Below are 24,883 nucleotides of genomic sequence, written 5' to 3' on the forward strand. Positions count from 1 at the left end.
CGCCGCGAATCGAACTCTCGGCTGCGCGACAAGGACCGCGAACAACTCGCGCCCGTCTACTCCCCACTAGAGCGACAAGGACAGCGAACTCGCGAGACCGATAGAGGGGAGGCCAGGCGCGACTCGGCGGCTCTCCCTCGTTCTTCTGCTGCTCTTCATCCTCCGACGTTGTCCGGGTTGACGGGCGTGCGTGACTGACTCCGGAATCGAAAGAAAAACCGCCATGGCCCTGTTGACCGTTCGTCTTGCTGCCTCGGTAGCGAGACAGCTTCCCAGCACCCAGGTAAGTCCGAAGCCTTTACTCCAGGGGACGATCGACCGTAACCGCGGCATATAAACTCTCTCTCTCTGCGGCGTGGCAGAATCTCGGCGAGCAGCAGCGAAGAGCGCCTATATCGTAGGAGGGGATGCCGACATTTTTCCCCGGCCGCGTTTTACGCACGACGATTTTCGCGAGGATAGCTCGATTTTGCGACTGGTAACCGATGATCGCTGAGATAAACGCGATCCGGAGATTCGCGCCGGGATTGGGAGAGCCTGGGGAACTGACAAAAGTCGGACGGATTACATAAATAGAGAGTCGGCCCGTGCAGCCTCTGAGCGGGCAGTTATGTAATGAGTATTTTGAAGCAGGCCTCTCTGGGGATGAGATTTTTTTTTGGATACTCGTGAATGACGGATTTTTATTTCAGGTGAGCTGGCCTGCTGCTGTCGTTGCCTCCAGGAAGTACCATGTATCCTGCAGTCGCAGATCTGCTGAGATCTCCTCTATCCTGGAGGAGCGCATCCTCGGCGCTTCCAGCAAGGTGAGTTGGTTAGCAAATTACGTGTCTTGGAAACTTTGATCCTACTTTTCCTGGGAGTCACTCATTGTGTCATTGATCAATGACATTGGGAGACTTGTTTGGATAGTTGGATGGGAGGTCGCTGGCTGAACTTGGTTCGTGGATCATGTATCAGGTGGATGAAATCGCACATGACAGTTGGATTGAGTGGCTCTGATGCCTTAATCTTGCAGCTTCCAAAAGAGTTTGAAAAACTCTTCAAATAATGCTATCTAATAAAAGTTGAATTTAGCTAATATTCATTAGTTGTTCATTGTATACGTGATCTATTTATTTGAATACACCATGTTCAGGATTTAATTGGTCAACATTTTATTTTTGACAAGCTGTGTACTATACTAGTTATTTATAGCCACACAAGTAATATAAAAATATTTTATCATGACAAAGAGTATATTATATAACATACAATGTAACAATTTAAATAACTCATTAGAGTAAATATTAGAAAATAGAACACTATATGTGACATTCCTTGTAATATCTCGACTGGAGAACCGTAACAATTTTAATAATGCGTTATATTTTTTTCAACATAGGCCAACCTTGAGGAGACCGGCCGTGTACTCAGCATTGGTGATGGTATTGCCCGTGTCTACGGTCTCAAGAACATCCAGGCCGATGAGATGGTGGAATTCAGCTCCGGACTGAAGGGTATGGCCTTGAATTTGGAGCCCGACAACGTCGGTATTGTCGTCTTCGGTAACGACAGGCACATCAAGGAAGGCGATATCGTCAAGCGTACCGGTGCCATCGTCGACGTTCCCGTCGGTAACGAGCTTCTTGGACGTGTCGTTGACGCTCTGGGTAACCCCATTGACGGCAAGGGACCCCTCAACAACAAGCTGAGGTTCCGTATTGGTACCAAGGCCCCAGGTATCATCCCTAGGTAAGGCTTCAAAATATCAATAACACGAAATTAACGTTTAGAGAATTCAACTAAACGCACTTAATAATTCTCAGGGAATCTGTCCGAGAGCCCATGCAGACCGGTATTAAGGCCGTCGACTCTCTGGTGCCAATTGGTCGTGGTCAGCGTGAGTTGATCATTGGTGACAGGCAGACCGGAAAGACAGCTCTGGCTATCGACACCATCATCAACCAGAAGCGTTTCAACGAAGGTGGTGATGAGAACAAGAAGCTGTACTGTATCTACGTCGCCGTCGGTCAGAAGCGATCCACCGTCGCCCAGATCGTCAAGCGTCTTACAGATGCTGGTGCCATCAACTATTCCATCATCGTCTCGGCTACCGCCTCCGATGCCGCTCCTCTTCAATACCTTGCCCCCTACTCTGGCTGTGCCATGGGTGAATTCTTCAGGTACGATCTTAAATCAATTGTGTACATGCATAGGGCGATTGTACTTGAAGGTGTTTTAGAGGTCAATTCCGTTTTCAAACCATCGCCTTCTCATTTAGGAAAATATTCTTGACTCTGTGTGGTTATGTCTTTAAGGCGTTTATAAAATATTACATTAATAGGTATTAAAATTACAGGGATAACGGCAAGCACGCCCTCATCATCTACGACGACTTGTCCAAGCAGGCCGTGGCCTACCGTCAAATGTCCCTGCTGCTGAGGCGACCCCCAGGTCGTGAGGCCTACCCCGGTGACGTTTTCTACCTTCACTCCCGTCTTCTTGAGCGTGCCGCCAAGATGAACAAGTCCCTGGGTGGTGGTTCCCTCACTGCTCTCCCCGTCATCGAGACCCAGGCTGGTGACGTATCGGCCTACATTCCCACCAACGTCATCTCCATCACTGACGGACAGATCTTCTTGGAAACCGAGTTGTTCTACAAGGGTATCCGACCTGCCATCAACGTCGGTCTGTCTGTATCCCGTGTAGGATCAGCTGCCCAGACCAAGGCCATGAAACAGGTGCATATTTTTTTTCCTTCTAACGTAAAAGTTCTTAAACTTGGGGCTAATTTTTCATTTTTTCCTTGCCAAGGTCGCTGGTTCCATGAAGCTGGAGTTGGCCCAGTACCGTGAAGTAGCCGCCTTCGCCCAGTTCGGTTCCGACTTGGATGCCGCCACCCAGCAACTGCTGAACCGTGGTGTTCGTCTTACCGAGCTGTTGAAGCAAGGACAGTACGGTACGTGATCGTTGACTTGAAATATTAGTTACGATAACATCAATTATAAAGAACGATCTATTTCAAATGGTTTCGTGCTTTCAGTGCCCATGGCTATCGAAGAGCAGGTAGCCGTCATCTACTGTGGTGTCCGTGGATACCTCGACAAGATGGACCCCGCCAAAATCACTGCCTTCGAGAAGGAATTCCTTGCCCACATCAAGTGAGTTATCCGAATTCATCTTATAATTGATTGAGATATAGAATTGAAATGATACGAAGACAATTTACTAAATCGAATAAATTTTCAACAGAGCCACCCAGCAGGACCTTTTGGCCACCATCGCGAAGGAGAACATCATTAGCGAAGCGTCTGACGCCAAGCTGAAGAAGGTCGTCACCGACTTCTTGAGTTCATTTGGCGCGTAAATGTCGAGCGACTCGAATAATCAACATCTGAGACCTCGATCATCATTAGTTGTAACAGCTGCTGCGCCGGCGCTGAATCCTGTGCATGAGTAGTATATTTTGAAGCTTGGCTGTGAATATACTCCACGTGCACGTACTGTAACGTCATTTACGAGAATGAAAGGAAAGCAGAGATTAACTGAAAGACAACAATTCCACATTCGAACGATAAACTCGATAGTCATATACATATGTTAATACGTTACACGTTGGTTCTTTAATAAAAACAAAGTACCTTTTATTTCGTAATTAACCGACATTTGAATGTAAACACCCATCATTGAAATCGGATTACTTTGATCATTGCAGAATGACTAAAAGGAAAGAAGCAATTGTCTGAAGTAACTTAGAATAATAAAACACAAAAACTTCAATAAATGTTAAATTTTTATCAAATTGAAAACTATAGAATATCCTTTATTGATTTCTGTATAAACACATTAGGATAGTAGGCATTGCAAATAATCCATTTGATTAGTTTAAATTTTTTAATAAAATATCATATTACATTATATACAAATATTCAAAGTTTTTACGCATTGACTCCAGGAATTTTTATCTCATTCATTTTCCTTTTGTCGAATTCCACGCGATCGTGAACTGCAGTTATGATTCCGGTGGCGACAGTGCACTTCTGTTCTCTTATCGTGAAAGTCTGACCCATCAGTATTGGCATACAGTCAAGTAGAGTCAATCTGCAAGTGGCCTGTTCACCAGGCATCAGCATATTTTGGCCATCTGGTAGTATAAGATCGACTCTCGTGTAGATGTTCCAAGTCGAGCAGTACATAATCGAACAGTATCCGTTTTTCTAAAAAAAAAGAAAAAGAAAAAAGAATCAATCAGTTTTTCAATCAGTACATACTGAAGATAAACCGTAAAATTTTAGTGACAAGTGTTACCCCAAGAGGTCTATGTCTGCCTCCTTCAGAAGTGTTTAGAAGATATAGTTGAGCTTCATAGTGATTGCTAAACGTTTGTGAACCTCTTGGAACGACCCACATTCCTCTTCTCACAGCATTAATTTTTACACCTCTGAGCAGAACACCAACATTTTCGCCAGCTGGAGCTTCTGGTACACTTTTTTGGAAAATCTAAAACGTTATAAGTCTTTAGATATAGAGTTTATGTAATTTAGAAGCATTTGAAGAGGAATATACTTTTTAAATTTATAAAGAAGATATACCTGAACGTCGCTAAGGACGGTTTTGATACGCTCATCAAATCCAATAAGTTCTGCTTCTGCACCCTTCTTGATGATTCCTCTTTTGACAGTTCCAACAACAACAGTACCTCTACCTGGTACATTGAAAAGGTTATCACAAGGTAAAATGAAAGGAGATGTGTAGTCTCTTTTGGGAGGTGAAAAGTACGAGTCCATAGCATCCAATAAATTTTGCACTGATGGAGTTCCATAATTAGAAGTGTCTCCTTTAAGAGCCAATAAAGCTGAACCCCTTATTACTGGACTATTTTCAGAGTCAAATCCAAAATTTTCCAAAAGCTCCCTGATCTCTAGATCCACAAGGTCCAGAACTTCTTCGTCAACCAGATCAGCCTATGCAAAATTGAGCTTAAACTTTCATTCATTATAATGATTAACAATTTGATAAAAAAACTTACTTTGTTGATGTAAACTATGATCTCCTTAACTCCGACTTGCTTAGCCAGCAGAAGGTGTTCCATAGTTTGGGGCATGGGACCATCCGTGGCAGCAACTATAAGAATTGCTCCATCCATCTGGGATGCTCCACTGATCATATTCTTGATGAAATCCAAATGTCCAGGACAATCAGTATGAGCATATCTCCTCTTCTTAGTCCGATATCCAATGTGAGCAATGTTTATTGTGATACCCCGAGCTTTCTCCTCAGGAGCACGATCAATTTCATCGTAGGAAACGTATTTACAGTTTTTGTCCTTTTCTGATAAATATTTAGTGATGGCAGCTGTGAGAGTAGTTTTGCCATGATCTACATGTCCGATAGTCCCTACGCTACAAATTAAATCCTTGTCATTCGCATCGCTAGAGTAGAAACGCTGTTTGCTCCAGTTTGCTTTGGTGTGAAAGTAGTCAAGATTTATTTGGCAAACATGCTTGACATTTAAGCTAAGCCTCTGTGACCTCACACAATTGAACGAGCGCAGCAATATTCTTTGTATTAACATTGTTCTTTCAAAAAATCTGTACCAACAAAAAAACAAATAAAAAAACTCGAGGTTATACATTTTAGAAGCTAGGTAAATTCTTATACTTACTATCTAAATAAAACTGACGATACTTTTTGATTCAACGCCGGCGTTCTTTCCGATCAGCATTTTACTGTAAAATGAAAAAAATCATGGATTTCGTTGTTCGGCATATCTTTCAGTTCCATATATATGATATACACATGTGTCGTAGCAGACAATTTTCGACTCCATTGTTGAATCGGGTGGCGCGCGATTTGAATATCAAACATTAATTCAACAAAATAAAAATATATCGCTTTATTAATTCACTATTCAATTGTAAGTACTAAATATCAATGATTTACATTAGAAAATTAACGACGCCAACAAATTATTTTTACGAACTTCAGTTTTTTGCAGCATACAAACAATCATAACCTTGACGACATATCTATATTCTACGTTATATCCTCATATTTAAAAAATCAACAATTTCATTCATCACAATCTGCCATTCATACTGCTTATAAATATACGTAATTTTCTGGAACAATCGGCGAACCTCGCAACTCTCCAAAAACGAGCTCACTCCCCCTCACGTCTTTTTCGTAGAATCGGAGCAGTCAGCAGCAGATGCTCAGCTGCCGGAGAGCCGTGATTGACGGTAAGCTCTCATCCGCTCATTACCGTCAAACATACAACTCTTTACCCTCGCACATATGCGTAAACGCGTACTGTTCTTGGATTTCTGACGGTCAGTTAGCCTCCCTAACGGTACAGCACCCACACAACGGAGCAGCAGCAGCAGCACTGGACGGAATAAAAAAGCGGAGCGGAGAGAGAGAGAGAGAAAGCCGTAGTCAGCAGAGAGCTACTACGGTTTGTTAAACCTACTGAGAAAGAGAGAGAGAGAGAGGACAGCTCAGCTCCAAAGTCACCGTCAGCAGCAGCGGAAAAGGCTACACACAAGCATCTAGTATAGTAGAGCCAGCAGAGCAGCGGAGAGTGCGCGTACACGCCACAGACGCACACACGCTAAAATAACAGAAGGAATTTCCCTCGTTGACGTCGTGGCCGCAGCAGGATATTGCTCCGATCGTGTGCAGGCCGAGTGAAGTGCCAGAGCAGTGTCGTGTCCCGGACTCGGGTGTGCGCGTCAAAGAAAGAGAAAGAGAGAAAAGTGTACGTCCGCGCCCAGCGTTCTGTCAAGTGTCGAGTATAGAAGAGAGAGAGAGAGAGAGAGAGAGAGAGAGAGAGAGAGAGAGAGAGAGAGAGAAAGAGAGAAAGAAAAACGGAGCCAGACTCGACTGCAGCCTCGAAAGGTGAGTGCGCGACGTCTACCCCGCAGAAAGTGCAATCCGGAGAGAAAGAGGGAGAGGGCGAGGCTGCTCCATACGAGATAAGTTCATCGTATAATATACACTCGGGGCGGCCATCCTCTCTTCCGTTTTTCTCTTGGTGTGCAGCGATGCCCTCCAGCGCTGCCGCCACTGCATTGCTGATGCCTGCGGCTATACGTTCTCTCTTTGCCAACGCGAGTCACGCTCGACAGTGTTTACGCGCTCGTGCTGGAGTCACCCAGTTGCCTACTAATTCCCTAAGGTGTTGACCATCGGATGCTCCTGTGATTTTGCTCAAAGCAAGTGGGTGCAATGTACTCCGTCTAGCTCTCCTTGGCAGGTTTGTTTATCTGGCTGGCTCGCGTGTGATATTCCCTGTCTTCTTTATTATTGATGATGGAAACGGAGTGCGCTGCTCTTAAGTATATGCCATAGACCTGTGGGAAAGCCATTGTTCCACAGGAGTTCGCGGACTCCCAATGCTACTGCTGTTTGCAGAAGTTGGTGCAGAGTTGATGGCCATTGTACCGTACCATCGTGTAATAGAATGTGATTGAATGGATTATAGAATCAATCTGCTGATAGATATTCCTGGCTAGCATTGTGAGTGTAATAGGCTGCTCTATTGCGGTGATTCAGTAGCTGCACTGTTTGCAGTACGAAAAGCTTTTGCTTCATAAACAAAGTGGCCAGCATTAACCAATTGTCGCAGTTGGAAATTGGTTTTGGAGTATTAAAGACTGATCGATCGTTCTTTTTAACTGCGCAAAGTGCTCGCTCCATGTTTCGTAAGTCTTTGGCTGCTCAGGAAACGGATTTATATAATAACTGTGATAAATTTGCCATTCATTTTCTCCACTAATTGTGCCAAATGAGATTTGAGGAATGAATTAATATCCAGTTATACCAGTGATGCTTTCAGGAGAAACTTCTTTTTGATGATCAGAGAGCTTTCCAGATGTTTGAAAATAAAAAAATCCAGTCGCATTCATGAATTGTATGATGCTTTTCAGTCCCTAGTTTTTCCATTCATGGTGCACAACTTTTTTTTCTTTTCTTGTGTGTATTTTAAGACTGGCAGGTTATGCCATGAGTCATGCACATGGCTCCAGAGTCTGCAGCTTAATAATTTCAAAATATTGAATCCAACTGTGATGAGAATATTAATTCTATTATTCAATTGTCAGTAAAAGTAGGAAACGTTAATTTAATGTTCAAGACACGTTTTTCTTTCATATTCCAAGGACACTTGCTTTCTTGTCTTCCATTTTTTCATCCTTGCTCCGAACTGTATTCCTAATTGGACGTACTTATATTTTTATTTTCTCTTCTTTCACGCTTTATCATTAATTTCCAACAAAAATGTCTTCTCCAACGCGAAGAATAGCATATATATAATACGAAACAAATTAAGCTATCGGATAAGAGCAGTGTCAAGAGATAAAATTGTTTATGATCTCAGGGTCTTTCTCCTCGATGCAAAAGAGCGCTTTTATCGCCAAGATTAATACATCCAGCATAAATTCATTACAGCGAGCGATTCCCCTTGTAAAATTAATCGTCCCAACCGTGTGTTCGCAAACGAAACTCTTCAAACCCCAAATATTTCCGAGAAAACCCGAGAATAGTTTTCCCACCGCAAAGAAGTTCACCGTGTGCTAAAACAACAGGTGCATAAAAGAACGCATTATAAGCTACATAAGGACGATTTGCAACGTTGCATCGATCGCGACAACGACGACGACCCGGCTACAATCTGTCAGCGCGATAAGACACTCTCGTTATTCTTCTCTTGTTTGATCGGGCCAAAGGACGTAGACCCTCTATTTTCGGTGCGCGCGTGTAAACAAATCGACGCTGCATCGCGCTAAAAATACAAATGTGCGCGCGCTCGGGAGGAAGTGGTGGGATTTTTGTTTTCTTTTTTTTCGGGGTTTTTGGGAGTTATTTCAATGTTTTTAATTTGTGCTCACTCTTCGGTTCGCATATACTAATGAGTTATTTTCCCTCGCGTTCGCTCGCGAGAATCATCGAGATTCCGTATGCTGATCGAAATTGCCGTGGCAATAAAAGATACGATTTTACGATGTATAAACAAAATCGAAGAAGAAGCGCCGTTATACGCTCGTCATTCGTTTCCACTCAGCTCTTTTCCCATCTCATTCCTCTGCTCGCGTCCAATTTTCAAATTACCCAATCATCGAACCACAGATCAACTCGTACTTGTGTATATACCAGACTTCCCTCAACCTTCGGAGAAGTTCATTGCCGGTCTCTCTCGAGCGTATACACCAGCCGTTAAACCAAAATAAAGAAAAAAAAAAAAGAACACACAGCACCCTCGCGGCGCCAGAAAGGCACATGCAGAGACTCGTTATGAATCGATAGGCTCAGGGCCGGCTAATGTCATTACAGGCGTGTGCTTGCGGCGAATCTCTCACACCAGCTTTTTCGCATATACACCAGGTGAATCCTTACACGCCTTATACGTGTATCTATAGCTTGTGTGTACGAGTCTCGTGTTCGCGGTTCACGCGTCACGAGCTCTTACACACACTTCTCCTATAGTCGCCGTTACTGTACCTATGTGTGTGCGTGTGTGTGTATAGAGGCTACGTCATCGCGATTCTTTCTCTTCTCTTCTTTTGATTAATTCATTAACGGGGATCTGTTCGGGATTTTTTGGGTTTGCATTTTTTATTTTTAAGACAGAGGATTGTTGATGCAAATCGAGAAAGGTTTAACGATCGGAATCTGTGATCGCGATGATCGTAGAGGATGAATTTTACGGTTTACAGCAATTATTTAAATTATACGCGGAAAAGCAAGTAGACTGTGATAAGAGAGTTCGCGGAGTCGGAATATACATATATGAATAGCTTCCAGGAGCGAAACGAGCGAGCGTTATTCAGTTACACGCGCGCTTTGTATGCTACCTATTTAATAACGGTATAATGGCATAGGCTTATTTATAGTTCAGTAACCAAACATCGTGCACTTTGACGCAGGTTTATACGAGTTATCAATGCGAGCGCGCGTATACACCTATTCACGTCGATCGAACATTCCTGAAATAAGTGTCCTGACGATCCGAGAATATTTATCGATTAATAATTTTATTGCGCTTACGTATTCAGTATTGAAGTAGTATATACTCGTTAACGATAGTTAGTTCGCTGATATAGTTGAGTCGAGTTAATTGAAAAGTCAAAGTTAGTATCGATCTGCGTTACTCCATTACTAATCGCGTTGTTTGTAAATATCGATACGCGAGAACATTCGACATTTGCACCAGAAGAGGCAACAACGACGACCTTTCAAGCGTACTGACTCACATCCACCATATCGGTACATCAAACAATTGGGCATAGAATATTCTCCACGAAAGAACAACCGATCGAAAAAAAATTTCCACGCGCGTAAATTGCGAAGGACGCAGCAGTCCTCGCAAAAATACAAAGTCCATGACTCCTTGTAGCATCATTGCTCGAGTGTACGTATGCACAGACATACCGCACAAGGACTCGTTGTTTCTCGCTCCCTCTTATTCTCGAGACACTTACGCCGCAGCAGCAGCAATGACCCAAATGCTTGACATTGAATCGCTGCTGCTGCTGCTCGGAGTCTACTGACCCTGGGGATGATTAATCCCGCGTAGTCTTTCTGTATTTCCTGCTGGGATCAGTCGTCGGGGTTTTTCTCTCCGAGTGTCGTGTTCGGAGAAGCCTATTTTAGCGCCTAATTTTTAATGAACCATTTATTAGCACGTCCAGACTTACAATGTGATCTATTATTGCCTCGATATACTCGAGAGCTGAACGAGATCGCTTTGTCGCGCGGTTTGTGACGTTTTCGAGCGTAAGTTTATGGAATAGAAAAATGTTTATGTAATTTTGAACGGCTGCGGTTAAGGGAACGCTGGGCGAGTTTCGATTTTTTGGATCGGCTGGAACGTTCGCGAATTCCGACGACAAAGGCTTTGCGGTGTTATTGAGTTAGCAAACCCGATTTTCAACGAGGGCCAAGTGAACTTAATTGCAATTCGTGACGTTTGTTGTAGCTACGCTTCGTTCCTCTACGAGTAGTTTCTCGTTATCGGATCATTATTACGACTTTGTAAATTTCTTCTTTAGCTTCTTCTCGTCGAATTTTCTCAAAGATCCTCTTTTTATTGGCGTTACTCATCAGCATCGCTATTTTGTGAAACGTAAACACAACGATGTACCATTACATTGCATTTCACTTCCCGAGCAATTACTTAGAGATGTATCGCGTCTGATGCTGTTTGCACAGGCTTACACAAAACTCTATCTGTATACTGTAAACATACCTATTTACCTGCATGAGCAAACTCGATCGCGTAGAAACGTCGTGCATATATAGCACGTACAATCAGCAATAATTACTCAAAATAGCAAACAATTTATTTTCCACCTCATAATTATCATCGCAAGCTCGACACAGTCTCTCAAAACTGTATCATAAGATACGCGAAGAAATATCGTTCCACCTCTGCATCAGCGCCACAGCTGCGTGTGATCTCGTGACTCCATCGTACACACACACACACGCACACGCGCGAGAAACTAGTCGAACACACGACGTCAGCAGCAGCGATAAAGCACCTCGACTGCTCGCTATCAAAAGCCAGATTCCACCTCCTCCTTTCGCTTTCTTCCATACGATAGATCAAACGCGTACTTACCCGCTTGTTCACCTGCACACATGCGCATATAGTACACACACGCACACACTCCTACATACCTGTTGGGCTCATTGGGGAAATACTACACCGACACACTGAAGAGCGCGAGAGATAAGATACAGAGCGTCGAGGGCGACGACAGTCTCGGCCAGTCATCGAGACGCAATTATGACGAAAAAAAGTTGCATATAGCGTATACGTTTTATGCATACACAACGTGTGTATACGTAACACAATATAACGAAGATCTCGCGTGTGACTCTTGTTGCAGGAGAGACGAGACGAAGGAGAAGAAAACGAGGCTCTCGCGAACCTGCGGTCGACCGTAGCGGAGGATATATTGTTTTCGGAGCTGAACGATAACGCTGTGAACGTGAGTTTAATATAATAGAACTTTTCTCACGATGCTTCTGCGCTTTGTTCGAGAAAGAGAAAGAGAGCAGAGATTCTCTTTTTTAAGCTCCGGGTTTTTCGCCCGTATTTTCGGCCCCGACTCTCTTCTTTGTGCGGTGAACGAACGTTCTCTCGTGTATATAAACACTGCACGCGAGAGAGTCGTAAAAGCGCGAGATTTCACGCAGTGTACTTTTATAAAACTATTATAACGTGTGCTTCGTCGTTTGGACGATTGAATTTTGCGAACTCGAGAGCGCGTGATCGAGTAAACACAGCTGTTTACTTTGATCAGCTGTTTTCTGTCGTCTGTGCGACTGCTGTAGAATAGGAATTCTTCATTAAGTGGTATATTTCTTTTTTTTTGCAAGCAAAAACAATTTTCGTTATATCAGCTGCAGGCACGTAACGCGCGTGTAATATCGTACGCGGAAAGTTTATGCGCGCAGCTGTATAACGTCAATCTGCTCGTTGTTCTTTTAATAGAAACTTTTCTCTTGATTAAAGATTGAGCTATAAATAGAAGCCTTCGGGATTCGTATTGTTTTTCAATTTTTTTTAAACAATGATGAACAAGTAGTTCGCGTGTACAGAGTTTTGTGTTGGAAATGTAGTTTTTATTCTCCAGACATAACCGTACATTTTAAAAATCGCACAACTCGAGCTCGTTGTGTAAAGCTAAACATTGATGAAACGATTAGAAAGCAATGCGCCCGGCGCCGTCGCACGACACAGCCGTGTACTGAAATTTTTACGTAAATTTTTTATTTTCAAGCAAGTGAATTGCGTAACGAACTGTGCGATATAATAGCTTTTAGCAGTGTTTATACCTCGTATGAGCCGCCGCGAATCAGCTGATTGGATGATGATCGAAAAGTATGTCTCGAAACGCTAATTTTGCTTCTTGGTATAGGCTTAGAATTTTGCATAATCATCGACCTCGCGAGGCAACGATTGAGATTTTCCGTCCGCACGTGGGCTTCCAATCCTGCAGTGCATATACATATGAATCACTGACCTGCAGAGCAATCGATATCAACTTTACACTGCTGGCGTACAGCTGTTAAAGAACGTGAAATATTAAGGGCAGTCAAGTACCCCGTATGCTAATAGCTACCTTATGACTATATCGATAATTTCATCGTTTTTTATTTCCGCCGATACTTACAGCTCTTGTCAATTTAGCATTTCATCAGCGTCGAAACTTTCGAAGCTTCAATTCAGAACGTCACCTTTAATAGATCCATAAACGGGAGAGTCGCACATACAGAGCAGATTGAAGATCGCTCGAAAACATGTTTACCAACAGACGGAACATCATAGTCAGTAGCACTTGAAAAAATGCCTGCGTATACTAAATCACGTCGTCGAGAGTGAAAAACGACTAACGGACAAATCGCGTTGTTTTGTCATTCACGGAAATTTCGATTCAGCGCGAGATATTCCTCCAGGCGTTTCACCTTATCGTGAAAGCTCCAATCTCGCGAATCGTGCGACAAATTTTTTAAGTTATTTTCGTGGAATGACTTCTTACTCTGTGTTATTTCACGTCATGGTGGTCAAAACCGGACGAGAGCTTTCTTACGCTTCAGCATTGACACACGGCTTGTCGAGAATAGGAAAATTCCTCGTTTTACGGGGAACGAAAAAACCCGTTTTTCTTGAATTAGAAGTTGGAGGGAAAAAATCATTTGCCAGCTTTTGAAACCCAAAATTGAGTATAAGGCGAATTCAGACAACTTATTATAGTTCGATTGATTCATCGATACGGATAAAAAAAAAATCGATTCTCTTCGCAACAAACCTCGAAAAATCGCTGGTCACGTGGTACACGTGCTCCGTATACAGAGCAAACTCTCGGAGCAGAGACTCGCACTCCATGAGCGCATATACAGTCTCTCCTTATCTCGTCGCTCTCTGAAAGCCGATTATTACCGCTATTAAAGCGCTCCACGAATACGTCGCTCGTTTTTCTCTTTGTGACGCGCGGATAAGCCGACTTTTTACTCGCTTCAGCCTTTGATTGTATTTCGTGTGTGCGGATAATCGTATGTATATTCGTACACAAGGGAGACAGAGGAATGTGTGTCACGATTTGTGCTTCGGAGGCTGGCTACTTTCGATGAAACGTAACCGTCAGATTTATGTAAACAAAAGTTTTATAGCCAATTATGAAGCGAAATTCGCGCGATCGAACAATTACACGGAGTGCGAAGCAAGGCCATCGATCGATCGATCGATCGATCGGCTGCTCTCGAAAAGCAAGCGCAATGAGAAGCTCACCGAAAATACATTGACGAGACTGCGTGTTAACACGAGGCGATGATGATCTCACACACAGGCGTAGCTGGCATTTTTTTCTTCGTTGGGCGGATATCTTATCCGGACGCTTCGAAAATCCATCGCTGACAACGCCACTATAATAGCTACCACTGCTCTTTTCCTACTCCTTCGGCGAAATGACCTTGGATAAGGTAAAAAATAATCTCGCGATTTCTGTCTCACATCGCACGTGCAAGCGTCGCACGCGTCAAAAGTACGCTGTCACGATTTTCTGTATTTGATTGTCACCTATGATTATAATCTTGTGCTTGCAAACATTTTCGACTCTGTATATTATACCTTTGTTGTGTTATAATTTAATTCGATTATCTTTACAATCCACATAACCATCAAGCTGTAAATTACTTTTTCATAAACTTCACTTTCAAGGTGCGCGCGCGCGCGCGCGCGAGATATAAACTTTTATATTTTATATTCTCTTTCTGTATAACCGGGAAAAAATAATTAACGATCAACGCGAATCAAACGCGCGAGAGGGACAGCTCCTCGTCGCAATCGCCCAGTAATAGTCGTATGTGCTCAGTGCACGTGTCATTTGCACTTCCTCGCACTCCCTCGTCTCGAGAGCGATAACGCAACTTTTCACGATCCGCGCGTGCCTGTATTGTTTTAATTAAAAGCCGACGCGATTGTATACGTACGGTTGACCTGCGCAATCGTGATAATGCGACGCATCGATCGTCGAGATCGTTATCGAGATCGACTGCTTTCTTTTCTTGCAAGATTTTTTTTTCTCGCACTGCTCTGTAATAAATTTTGAAAATATAACGTCGGCTTATACAGCCGTGACGAACGAGATGGAGAGATAAAAGGACGTCGCATGTGACGCAAAACTAGCTTTTCCGTAAACGTCGCCGACGTATCACACACACACACACACACACATATCCACGCACACAGGCACATTGCGTAACGAATAGACGACGGCTCTGCAATTTTTCCGGCCTTGACTGTGCATACACTAAAAACGTCTTGAAACTTTTCTCTCGGTACCGATGTGCATTATATCCTTGAAAAATACATTTTTTTTTCAACGTATTCAATCTCGTCGTCATCAAAAGCTCGTTAAAAAGCTATACACACGGCGAATCAACGCTCCCCCCCCCCCCCAAACACGAAAAATAAAAACTAGGCCAGCGCACCAGAAAACCTCGTAAATCAGCGATACGACCAACACACTTACAGCAGCAGAGAACTACCCCGGCAGATCGAACCAGTGCACGCTAGCAGCTTTCGTATCGAAAATTTGCAAAAGCCCCGGGAGCAGAAATCGATAGGCTCACTCGCTTTCGTTTTATTTCCACTCTAAGTGTGTACACACCGTTGACGATGCACTTTATGCAGTGTTTTACTCGCGAACACGTGTTGTCGTTTAAACGGTTCCTGATATTCTTTTTTTTTTTTTTAATTTAAAGCCGCTGGGACTTTTCTTGTGGGCTTTCAGCGGCTGATGCGATTACACTGCATACCTTCGGTCATAGTCGTCGTATTTTGCATTTTTCACGCAGTATATAATTATTTTAATTGGTATACACTGAATGTTATTGTGTGCAAATTTCACTTCTCACCGTCGCCTAATACTTATAGAAAAGAAAAAAAAAGAATGGTAGTCTTCAGCACTAAAAATAGTCGAGCATATGTATTGAAATTTATAACAGATGAAGAATACGAGCAAACAAAACAAAAAAAAAAAAATTAACAATCGAGTACGACCGAAGTTATCCGGCGAAAGCCGAGAACGATTATAACCTGACACTCCGAGTATAACGTTTGGTATCGTGATGTTTTAGATGCGGCGACAAGGCCAGGACGTGATGCAGGTTAACTTGGCGGGCATCAGGCGGGACATCGTCAATCTTGCTCACAACTACAGCAATGCTCAGGTGAGTGTCTCTATATACATATACGACGACACGTGCGAAAGACTATAAGCCGATATACATCGCGAGACTCGTAAGCTCGTTAGGAGGATTCATCGTGTTTTGACGTTCAGGGATGATTCGCTTTGCTGTTTCGTGGAAATTTGTATATACCCTTGAAATTTACGTTTCTAATTCTAAATCCGATTGCAGAAAGCTGTGCGTAAAGCAACGAGCAACGACCCCTGGGGTCCGAGCAGTACTCTCATGGCCGAGATCGCCGACCTGACCTACAACGTCGTCGCCTTCACGGAGATCATGCAGATGCTCTGGAAGCGTCTCAACGATCACGGCAAGAACTGGCGTCACGTCTACAAGGCTCTCGTGCTCCTCGAGTACCTCATCAAGACCGGCACCGAGAAGGTCGCCCAGCAGTGCAAGGAGAACATCTTCGCTATTCAGACGCTCAAAGGTATGCTGTTTCTCACTTCTTTTAAAAGCCCATCCTCTAATGCGAATTTCGTTTGGTCACAGATTTCCAGTACATGGAGGGTCATAAGGATCAGGGGATTAACGTGAGGGAGAAAGCTAAGCAACTAGTGGCCTTATTGAGAGACGATGAGAGATTGAGGAACGAGAGGGCGAGGGCACTCAAGGCGAAAGAGAGGTTCGCTCAATCGCTCAGCGGTTTCGGTAGCGACGGCGTCGACACAGTCTCGCCCGTCAGCAGCGATGTGAGTTTTCGTATGATTGATCGTTGTATCTTGTGTGGATTGACTTTGTGTAATGTTCCCGTGTCCAATCTTTTTTTCAGTTCCAAGAATGGGAACCGTGTCATCTGTCGGAATCTTCATCGAGACGTAAGTATCTTCTCGTTACTATAAGTGCTATCTCTCGTGATTGTTTATATAGTAGATCCATTGTAAAAGCTTCTAAATTTAAACTTTGGCATGCTCTTGCGAGAGATACATCGTACGGCTTAAGAATCAATCAAAATAATCTCTTGTTTCTCCCCCAGCCGAGTTGGAGGCTGCCAGACCTCAGACGGTAGGCGAAGAGGAACTTCAGCTGCAGCTTGCCCTAGCAATGTCGAGGGAGGAGGCCGAGCAGGAAGAGCAGCGAAGGCGTAGCGATGATGTCAGATTGCAACTGGCGCTCAGCCAGAGCCAGCAAGACTTTAAGTTAGTAGAGATTATTAATCGACTCTAGTCGCTGTCGAACTTGCGCGCTGATGGATCCTTTCTTGCCTTTCAGGACGCCTCAGGAAAAGCAGAGTCATATGCTTGATCTGCTCGACGTGAACTTGGGAGAGCCTAGTGGAGCTAATGCTCAAACTGATCCGTGGGGAGTGCCGATAGCGGCACCGCCGCCCCCGAGACCTCAGGTACGGTATTTTTATTTGCATCGATACTTTATTCTTGTAAATAAGTTACAGAGGAGATGAGATGGAAATTAAATACGGCCGCGCATGTATATATTTAATTTTGCATGTTTGCACGACAGTCGCTGGACTTTGCCCTATTTCGTATGTCAAAGGTATGTGCCTTCAGGAAGAGAGGTTTAGTTGTGCGTGATTTGATTTAGTTTGATCGTCGCACTAGATTCATCAGTTTGAGTCATGCTCAAATAGTATTGCGTTCATATTGTTTTCGATTTTGGCTATTTATGTAAGAATTACGAGCTGAAATAGATTAGCAAGTTTATATTTTGCGTTTTTTTTTCTATTTTTGGCACTTCATTAAATTTTAACCACTCGTTACGATCATAATACATTTATTTATTTTTTTTTTTTCAAGCACTATGCTTGTCAACATGACTTGTGACACATTGGCAGCTTGAAATTGTATGACCTTTGTCGTTTAACGAATTGTTGGAGTTACCCATCTATTATATAATTACTAAAACGTTGTATTTTTGCAGCCACAAAACGACCCATGGTCTGTTCCAACCACAAATAGTGCTACTGCAGCATCTGCAGCATCTGTAGCATCTGTTGATCCCTGGGCTCCAGTTCTACCGCAGAGGCCAAGTGAGTACATTTCCTGATTTGCTAAAATTTTTCAAGGAGTATATTCTCAGAATTTTGCAAAGTCCTTTGGTGAAATTAACACATTTTTACCTTTTGCATGATCTCAACCTTTCTTGATTTTGGCTAACAGGATCTCCAGGTAAAAAATTAATCCTTAATAAGTTCAAAATTAACTGTCTTGCTTTAATAATTTCTTCGACTTTCGCGTATAAGATTCGCCGAATAATTTACTAAATAGTTTATTGTTATACTTATTTGTGTTTACGTTTTCAGCTGCTACTGTCGATCCATGGAGAGCTCCAGCGCCGTCACCGGCAACAGTCACTCCAGCACCTGCTCGGGTTGTAGATCCCTGGGCCCCTGTGACAGCAACTAGTACAGATGCTAAGGTAAAGGATAAAGAAACGTTTCATTTTGTGTTTTAAGGCACCCATAGTTCTTAATAGCTAATAATTTATTGCATCGTGTTTTTGAATGTGTAGTCTCCGCCACCAATTGGATTCAATGTTTCCTCCAGCAACGGTTTCAACGGCCTGGGATCTACTTTTAACAGTACATCAGCTTCAAATCAGGGAAGCAGCAGTCCACTTGGCGATCTTGATGAATTTGATATCATTAGCAATAGAAACAAAATCGGATCTAGTCCGCTGCCTATGAACAATGGTAAAAACAATAATCGTTTACATGTTTTAATTTCTCAACAATAGCAATATATATTATTCTAACTCATATTCTTGTTGTTTGAAGGAAACACAACGTCGCCCGATCCGTTTGATTTACGTGGCCTTAGCGATACTATGCCTGCTAGCACTGGTGCTGTGAAAAAGACTCCGCAATCGTTCTTGGGAGAGAACTCGGCTCTTGTAAATCTGGACAATCTCGTGAGCGCGTCGTCAATTAAGGCTCCTGCTCCAGCACCCGCAGGTAATTTTTCCGATCTGTTTGATTTTTTTTTTTTCATAATTTTATTAAAACACTAACTTTGACCAATGTGAAGGGACTGAATTTCAAACTATTATACATTTACTTGCTTTTCAAAACGAAAATTGGCTTAAAAAATAACAAAATGATAAATTTTCATAACATTTCTTCTATGTGCGCGAAGCAGCATTTCATTGGAAGTAATTTTTGTGAGTATAACAAAAGAAACGTCAAAAACAGTGAAATATAGTGCATGATGGCATGAAGAATATTCTAAAAAAGTAGAAGTTATTGTCAAAATTTGTAGCTTGAATTACTTCTACCCTTTTGCAGGAATTAACTTTCTTCCTATTCTCAGCTACTCTCAAACATCTATTCTCTGCCTTTTTTATTCGAATGCAAAAGTAGTATGTTATAACGCAATTAGAAAACAATTTTTCTATACCTAACTCTAAGCAACGTTGTAATTATATATTTTTTTTAAATTGTTTTCTAATGAGGTGTTAATTATAAAGAATGGTATTATTTGTTGTGATTGTCACACAAAGAGTTAACGTAAACACACGTTTTACAAATATATATAGAGTGGTAAATGAGTTTTCATGCAATAATCTTGCACTGAGATCTATAGTGTTAATTGATCTTTTGTATTGACGGTGTGCAGAATTGTTGCAGGATAACCATCGATGTATCGTGCATACATAGTCTATCCCAATTTAACTTTGATACAAATTTTCCAGCACCCGTACCATTCGCGGCGAACCCATTTGCACCGGTGACGCCTCCACCGCGTCCGTCGATCAACCAGATCCGGCAGGATCCCTGGAGCAGCACGAGCGTCGCCGCGAACTCGACGCCTACGCCCACGGCCGCGGCCAACCCGTTTCTCTCGTAGCCGAGCCATCGTCTCGCGTCCGGATCAGCATACGATGATGATGATAAACGCGCCCGACAAGAGCTGCAGAGGGCCGTATGAAGCCACGATATTAATTTCCAAAACGAAGCCCTGTGCGGTATAAACTGATGATCATTCAAAGACTTCGACAGTACATCGACTGCGAGCAGCAGAGGAGGGAGGCGAGGGAATTATTGACTGTCACCAAATTGAATGTTGTTACATTGCAAACAGATACACACGGATGTGAACACTATAGGCTTGGAAAGGACTGGGGCGAGAAAAGAGAGACGCGCTAGGAAATCGAAAATCAATTCGTATTTTACCTTTGAACGCTTAAAGATTCGTATGATAAAAAGATAGATTTTATACTTACTCCTTTTTCATATATGTATAGAATATTTTTCGAGTACCCGAGAAGTAAACGACGCCGGATATTGAGAAGAAGGTACTTTCTTTTTGTAGTGCGATTATTATATATATATAATGTCCGATCGTGGAAATTACAAATCGAATCGAATGAAATAATAGGATGATTATGATGATGAGGATGCAGAGGCGTAATGCATTTCACGTTTTACGGTAAGAGATGGAAACAGATAAAGGCACGCGAGAACGTGTCTTTGATTTATTTTATCGAACAGGGTTCTGTTTTTAAGGAATACGAAAACAATGAGACTCGTTCGATAAACGAGCTTCAGGAATCTTCGGTCATTTCATCGGCCGAAGTTTCCTGCTAAAACTCTGCTGTAAGCAAACACTATTCTTTTTTTATTAGATGTAGCACACGTATACAAGATTTTTTAGTTAAATGACACGGAAAGCAGCCTAAGTAAATAATCAATTTATAATTGTCAAGAGCAAGTGAAGATCCTAAGATTTTTATTTTACTAAACTGGGAAAGAAAACGTGCATTTTCTTTTCCTGCCATGCAATAATTAAACATTGGTTTAAAGTGTCGGTGGAGGATAATCTTTAAGTGCAGCGGTCGAGGTATATAGGAAAAACTCTTTTACGAATCTAACTGTGCTTTAATATGAATCGTATGAAAATTAATTTTACTTTTATTTTTATTAAGAAAGAACGACAGGCGCGCGTGCACGCGATATACAAGCACCGATCAATGAATTTTTAGACCTGTCGTCTTTACTCGTATTGATTGATTTTACAGGTCACAACATTATAGGGAAATGTAAATATGAATTATTGAGCGACCCTATTATTTACCAGCAGTTGCTTCATATTATTATTATTACTATATTTTATTTTATTATATAATTATGAATATTGCAATGTTTATATATATATATAAAACGGCTATTGTGACAGCGCCTTTCAAAATATTTTACTATAACAAATGGCAATGTTTGAATGCAAGGATTGTGTTTTCTGGAGTAGCTAGTACCCACGCTACGCATGCATATTTTGAGTGTCTCCATACTTATAGTCGTTTGATACATTGAAATTAAAAAATAAATTGTTTTGTAGATATGATAAATTAATCATGGAAAAAAATGGGTAAATTTTATTTTAATCAAATACTTTTTGTAAGATACTGAAATAATATTTTTGAATTACTAAATGTTAACTTGCAATCAAAAAGTTAATATTCGATTTTAGTTGAATCAAATCAAACTGTGTCACCCTTCATTTGATCGTAACTATAATATGATTGTGCACTTTAATTGTAAAATGCGTAAGATCTGCACTTTTTGAATCATAGCATTGACACTTTTTTTAATTCATGATTTCATGCACATATACTTTGGAAATGATTGTACAATTTCATGGCGAAAATAAAGTGATCAGGAAGAAATTGCAGATAATGTGGCTTTAAAATGAACGCATGCAATGTGCGTACTTATAAATTATTGAGGATACACAAAGTGAGAAATTATTGATAAATACATTCGAAAGAGATGCAAGTAAAATGAGATTTAATATGGCTTTTAAGTTTCTTTTATTTTAATGTATTAATTGATGAAATAATATTTCGAAATGCATTTTTTATTTATTGTGAGCAATAAATTTCTAAATATACAACATTGTGTGCAATTTCTTTAGAATATTTTTTATACACTTGACTTGAAAAAAAGTAAAGAGATGTTCCATTAATTAATGCTAAAAGTAATATTAAAGCTGAAAGTCTCATTTATACAACTATTCTCCTACAAGCAATTGTTTTGTCATTCATCAAGATTTCTACAGTTATTTTAATGAAAAAATCTAAATTGTCTATTTTTTATAATCCCGATCTTATGATTTGTTGCGTGAGAGATTTGTGGAATAATGGTTGCTTTTCATCTTGTTGTCTGTACATGTACTCAAGATCGCATTCATATATGCATAGACAAAAGGATTATTTCGTGTTTATGTTATTTTTAGTTGTATACATCGTATTTACTATTTTTGTAAGGACCAGAACTTCGATGCTCTGTGAATTATCAAACTTTCATCATTACTTACGATCTTGAATGGCTAGAAGAAAATACAACATCTTGCAAAAATAATTTCGAGACTTGGTATAATAACGATAAATTATTATATATTTTAGTAGATAATATACTGTACACCTATTTCTAATATTATTACTATTATTATTACAACCATTATTATTACTATGTAATATTATGTTATTAATATTATGATGTAAAAAAAACTTTAAGTTAAATCTTCATATAGGTATTGAATTTGTTTTTCTTTTTTCCTTATTTTACATCAAAATTCTTTTATAAACTACATTAGGAATGGTTATTTTTATTCTGTCCTTATGCAAATAAAATCAAAATTGATATCCTATTTAGTTAATGGGCTGGCTATAACTTCTTTTAGTTGCAACCAAAATGCTTATTCCTTTGTTTCTATATTTCTATTATCTAGAATTTATTAGTTTGTGTAAATGTCTTTACAGTAGATACCTTGCATAAGACTTAATTTTTGCCATTGTTCATTTATGTTTATTGATGTTTTTGAGCATTACAAACGAATTAACTTAATAGCTCTATCAACTATTATATAAAAATATAATTCTTTAGTCCAAAACTTTCCTGTAAAAACCGTATTTATTTTACTAATGGCATGCTCAGAATGAAGAGGATAAGAGGATGATGTGATGGATACTGTGTATTCTCTAGAATTAAACAAAATTATTCTTAAGTGGTCTTACTCTAGTGCTTAAAAATTAATTCACATAGTGATTATTGTCTATTTTTCATAAAAAAAGTTTTGATTATAAATGAATCTAAGGCTGGTATAGTTACTGCCATTGTTGAGTACATGTGACTCAATTGATGTATAAATTTTATAAGTACACAGAACGTATGTGTTTACTTTCATCAGCATTACCTATAATTTTTATTATAAAATTAATATACAAACAACAAATCTCATAATTTTAATCAGCATTCATTCTGTTGATAAGTGTTCATTAGTCCCATACATCAAGATTGCACAAATTAGTGATAAAAGTCTGTTAACAATTTAAAAAAATTTTAGAATATACATTTTTTATGAGTGATGAGAATGAGAAATATTATTACACAATATTTCTTGAGGTCAATAAAAGTAATTGTCAGAAAAGCAAGCTTACATAATTTCAACAATTTTTATAAATAGTACAAAAGGCGATGAAAAAAAAAAGGTAAAATATGTATGAAATCCTAGCATGAGCTTAGATATAAATAAATTATAATATGACTAAAATGTGTTTTCAAGTCTTTTTAAAAATAACTTTGAGTATTGCAGAATACAGTCTAAAACTTCATTTTTCATTTTGATTGTTCCTTCTAATGGGCTTCAGTCACAAAAATAAAATTTGTAATGAAGACAAGTGCACTCTTTGCAGTAATTTGTTTACTTTTGATTTTGCTAATTCACTATCTATTACAAATTTATTAGTGCAACGCAATGCCCCTAAAAATATATCTATGAATCCCAAAGAGTTCATAGTTTATGCATTATAAGAGAGTGATTACAAAATGAATATTTGTAAACCTAACACTGGAAATATTTTTAGCAGTAATATAGACACCTTAATATCTAGATTTAATAAGAAACCTACAAAGAAGCATCAGTCGAAGAGTTCACAGGGACACTAGGAAGAAAATAAGAGCGAACTTGTGCATGTAGCTTTGCCACTTCAGTGTCATCTTTCTCCAAGGATCTAATAAATTGAGCAAACTGTACAGCACCTAAAAAAAATGTAATATCCACTTTTTATTTGGAAATTTCATAAAAATTCGACGAATTTCAAACGAAAAAAGTCACAGTTGTGTGAGCCGTTTATCATCCGAAATTTAAAAAAAAAAATAATAAACCAAAATCAGTACCTTCTCTGCCGTCGGGAAACCCGTATTTCTTTATAACTTCCATTTGAATTTGCATCACAGTCGGAAAAACAAATTGCATCGTTTTGAGCATTTCATTCCCGGAATTCTCTTTCGCAGCGTTCAGTTTCTGCACGTTTTCCGGTGCCTCCAGAGCAGTTAAAACGTCGCTTAGTGCAGCTATGAGATGGAGATTATCATTGGTGAGTAAATTCGTTTGTTTATTTATGTAAAACAAATATCTATAATTGTGTTATTACCTTTTGCTGCTTCGGCTGTGAAATTCGTCGTTGAAGTCATTTTGTGCGGGATTCTAAGGTTATATATTATATAGGGTCAAAATCTAATTATTTAGTATTATCATTCAACTTATAGTCGCAAATAACCCCGGAAATATGTAAAAAAATAACGAAAAACAGGTATCTTTGGTTAGTAAACAAAGACGCATACTTTTGTGAAACTAACCTATATTCTTCTTTGACAGAATGATCTATAGTCTAGACAACTAGAGTT

At 40.4% G+C, this 24,883-nt stretch overlaps 5 protein-coding genes across 14 annotated transcripts in view; 3 read left to right on the forward strand and 2 right to left on the reverse strand.

Moving 5' to 3' along the window:
- The first annotated feature begins 105 nt into the window (after positions 1–105).
- Atp5a1 (ATP synthase, H+ transporting, mitochondrial F1 complex, alpha subunit 1) lies at positions 106–3,910 on the forward strand. Its single transcript, NM_001167977.1, has 8 exons — positions 106–283; positions 693–806; positions 1,385–1,734; positions 1,809–2,165; positions 2,342–2,723; positions 2,797–2,941; positions 3,026–3,143; positions 3,235–3,910. Exons 1-8 carry the CDS (start codon positions 224–226, stop codon positions 3,347–3,349), a joined length of 1,641 nt encoding a protein of 546 aa, NP_001161449.1. The 5' UTR covers positions 106–223; the 3' UTR covers positions 3,350–3,910.
- On the reverse strand, positions 3,782–11,733 carry LOC100122793 (elongation factor Tu). 4 transcript variants are annotated; one of them, XM_032598152.1, is made up of 6 exons: positions 11,665–11,733; positions 5,648–5,711; positions 5,012–5,573; positions 4,575–4,946; positions 4,291–4,482; positions 3,782–4,199 (listed from the first exon to the last, which is right to left on the reverse strand). In XM_032598152.1, exons 3-6 carry the CDS (start codon positions 5,555–5,557, stop codon positions 3,921–3,923), a joined length of 1,389 nt encoding a protein of 462 aa, XP_032454043.1. In that variant the 5' UTR covers positions 5,558–5,573; positions 5,648–5,711; positions 11,665–11,733; the 3' UTR covers positions 3,782–3,920. The 4 variants fall into 4 exon arrangements, with proteins under 4 accessions (XP_032454043.1, XP_032454042.1, XP_032454041.1 ...); XM_032598151.1 differs by having other exon boundaries at positions 11,239–11,685; XM_032598150.1 differs by having other exon boundaries at positions 11,231–11,685.
- Positions 6,350–22,730, forward strand: LOC100122817 (epsin-2). Of its 7 annotated transcripts, none has more exons than XM_031926819.2 (17): positions 6,350–6,882; positions 11,877–11,978; positions 14,340–14,472; positions 16,132–16,224; positions 16,414–16,672; positions 16,735–16,934; positions 17,015–17,060; positions 17,219–17,381; positions 17,455–17,584; positions 17,704–17,736; positions 18,121–18,229; positions 18,360–18,368; positions 18,503–18,618; positions 18,712–18,892; positions 18,977–19,153; positions 19,335–19,359; positions 19,891–20,021. In XM_031926819.2, exons 3-16 carry the CDS (start codon positions 14,458–14,460, stop codon positions 19,352–19,354), a joined length of 1,551 nt encoding a protein of 516 aa, XP_031782679.1. In that variant the 5' UTR covers positions 6,350–6,882; positions 11,877–11,978; positions 14,340–14,457; the 3' UTR covers positions 19,355–19,359; positions 19,891–20,021. The 7 variants fall into 7 exon arrangements, with proteins under 7 accessions (XP_031782679.1, XP_016839141.1, XP_016839140.1 ...); XM_016983652.3 differs by having other exon boundaries at positions 19,338–19,359; XM_016983651.3 differs by lacking the exon at positions 19,335–19,359 and having other exon boundaries at positions 19,891–22,730.
- On the reverse strand, positions 22,415–24,852 carry LOC100122830 (protein C10). Its single transcript, XM_001606384.5, has 3 exons — positions 24,631–24,852; positions 24,374–24,550; positions 22,415–24,235 (listed from the first exon to the last, which is right to left on the reverse strand). The coding sequence occupies exons 1-3, from the start codon at positions 24,668–24,670 to the stop codon at positions 24,102–24,104; spliced, it is 351 nt and encodes a 116-aa protein (XP_001606434.1). The 5' UTR covers positions 24,671–24,852; the 3' UTR covers positions 22,415–24,101.
- LOC100122861 (protein Wnt-1) overlaps positions 24,485–24,883 on the forward strand; it is a 47,919-nt gene continuing 47,520 nt past the window's right edge. The window contains exon 1 of the mRNA XM_031926821.2: positions 24,485–24,573. The gene's annotated coding sequence lies outside the window, so the exon portion shown is untranslated. The remainder of the gene's footprint in view (positions 24,574–24,883) is intronic.

This window comes from Nasonia vitripennis, chromosome 3, assembly GCF_009193385.2.
Source record: "Nasonia vitripennis strain AsymCx chromosome 3, Nvit_psr_1.1, whole genome shotgun sequence".
Classification (NCBI taxonomy): domain Eukaryota; kingdom Metazoa; phylum Arthropoda; class Insecta; order Hymenoptera; family Pteromalidae; genus Nasonia; species Nasonia vitripennis.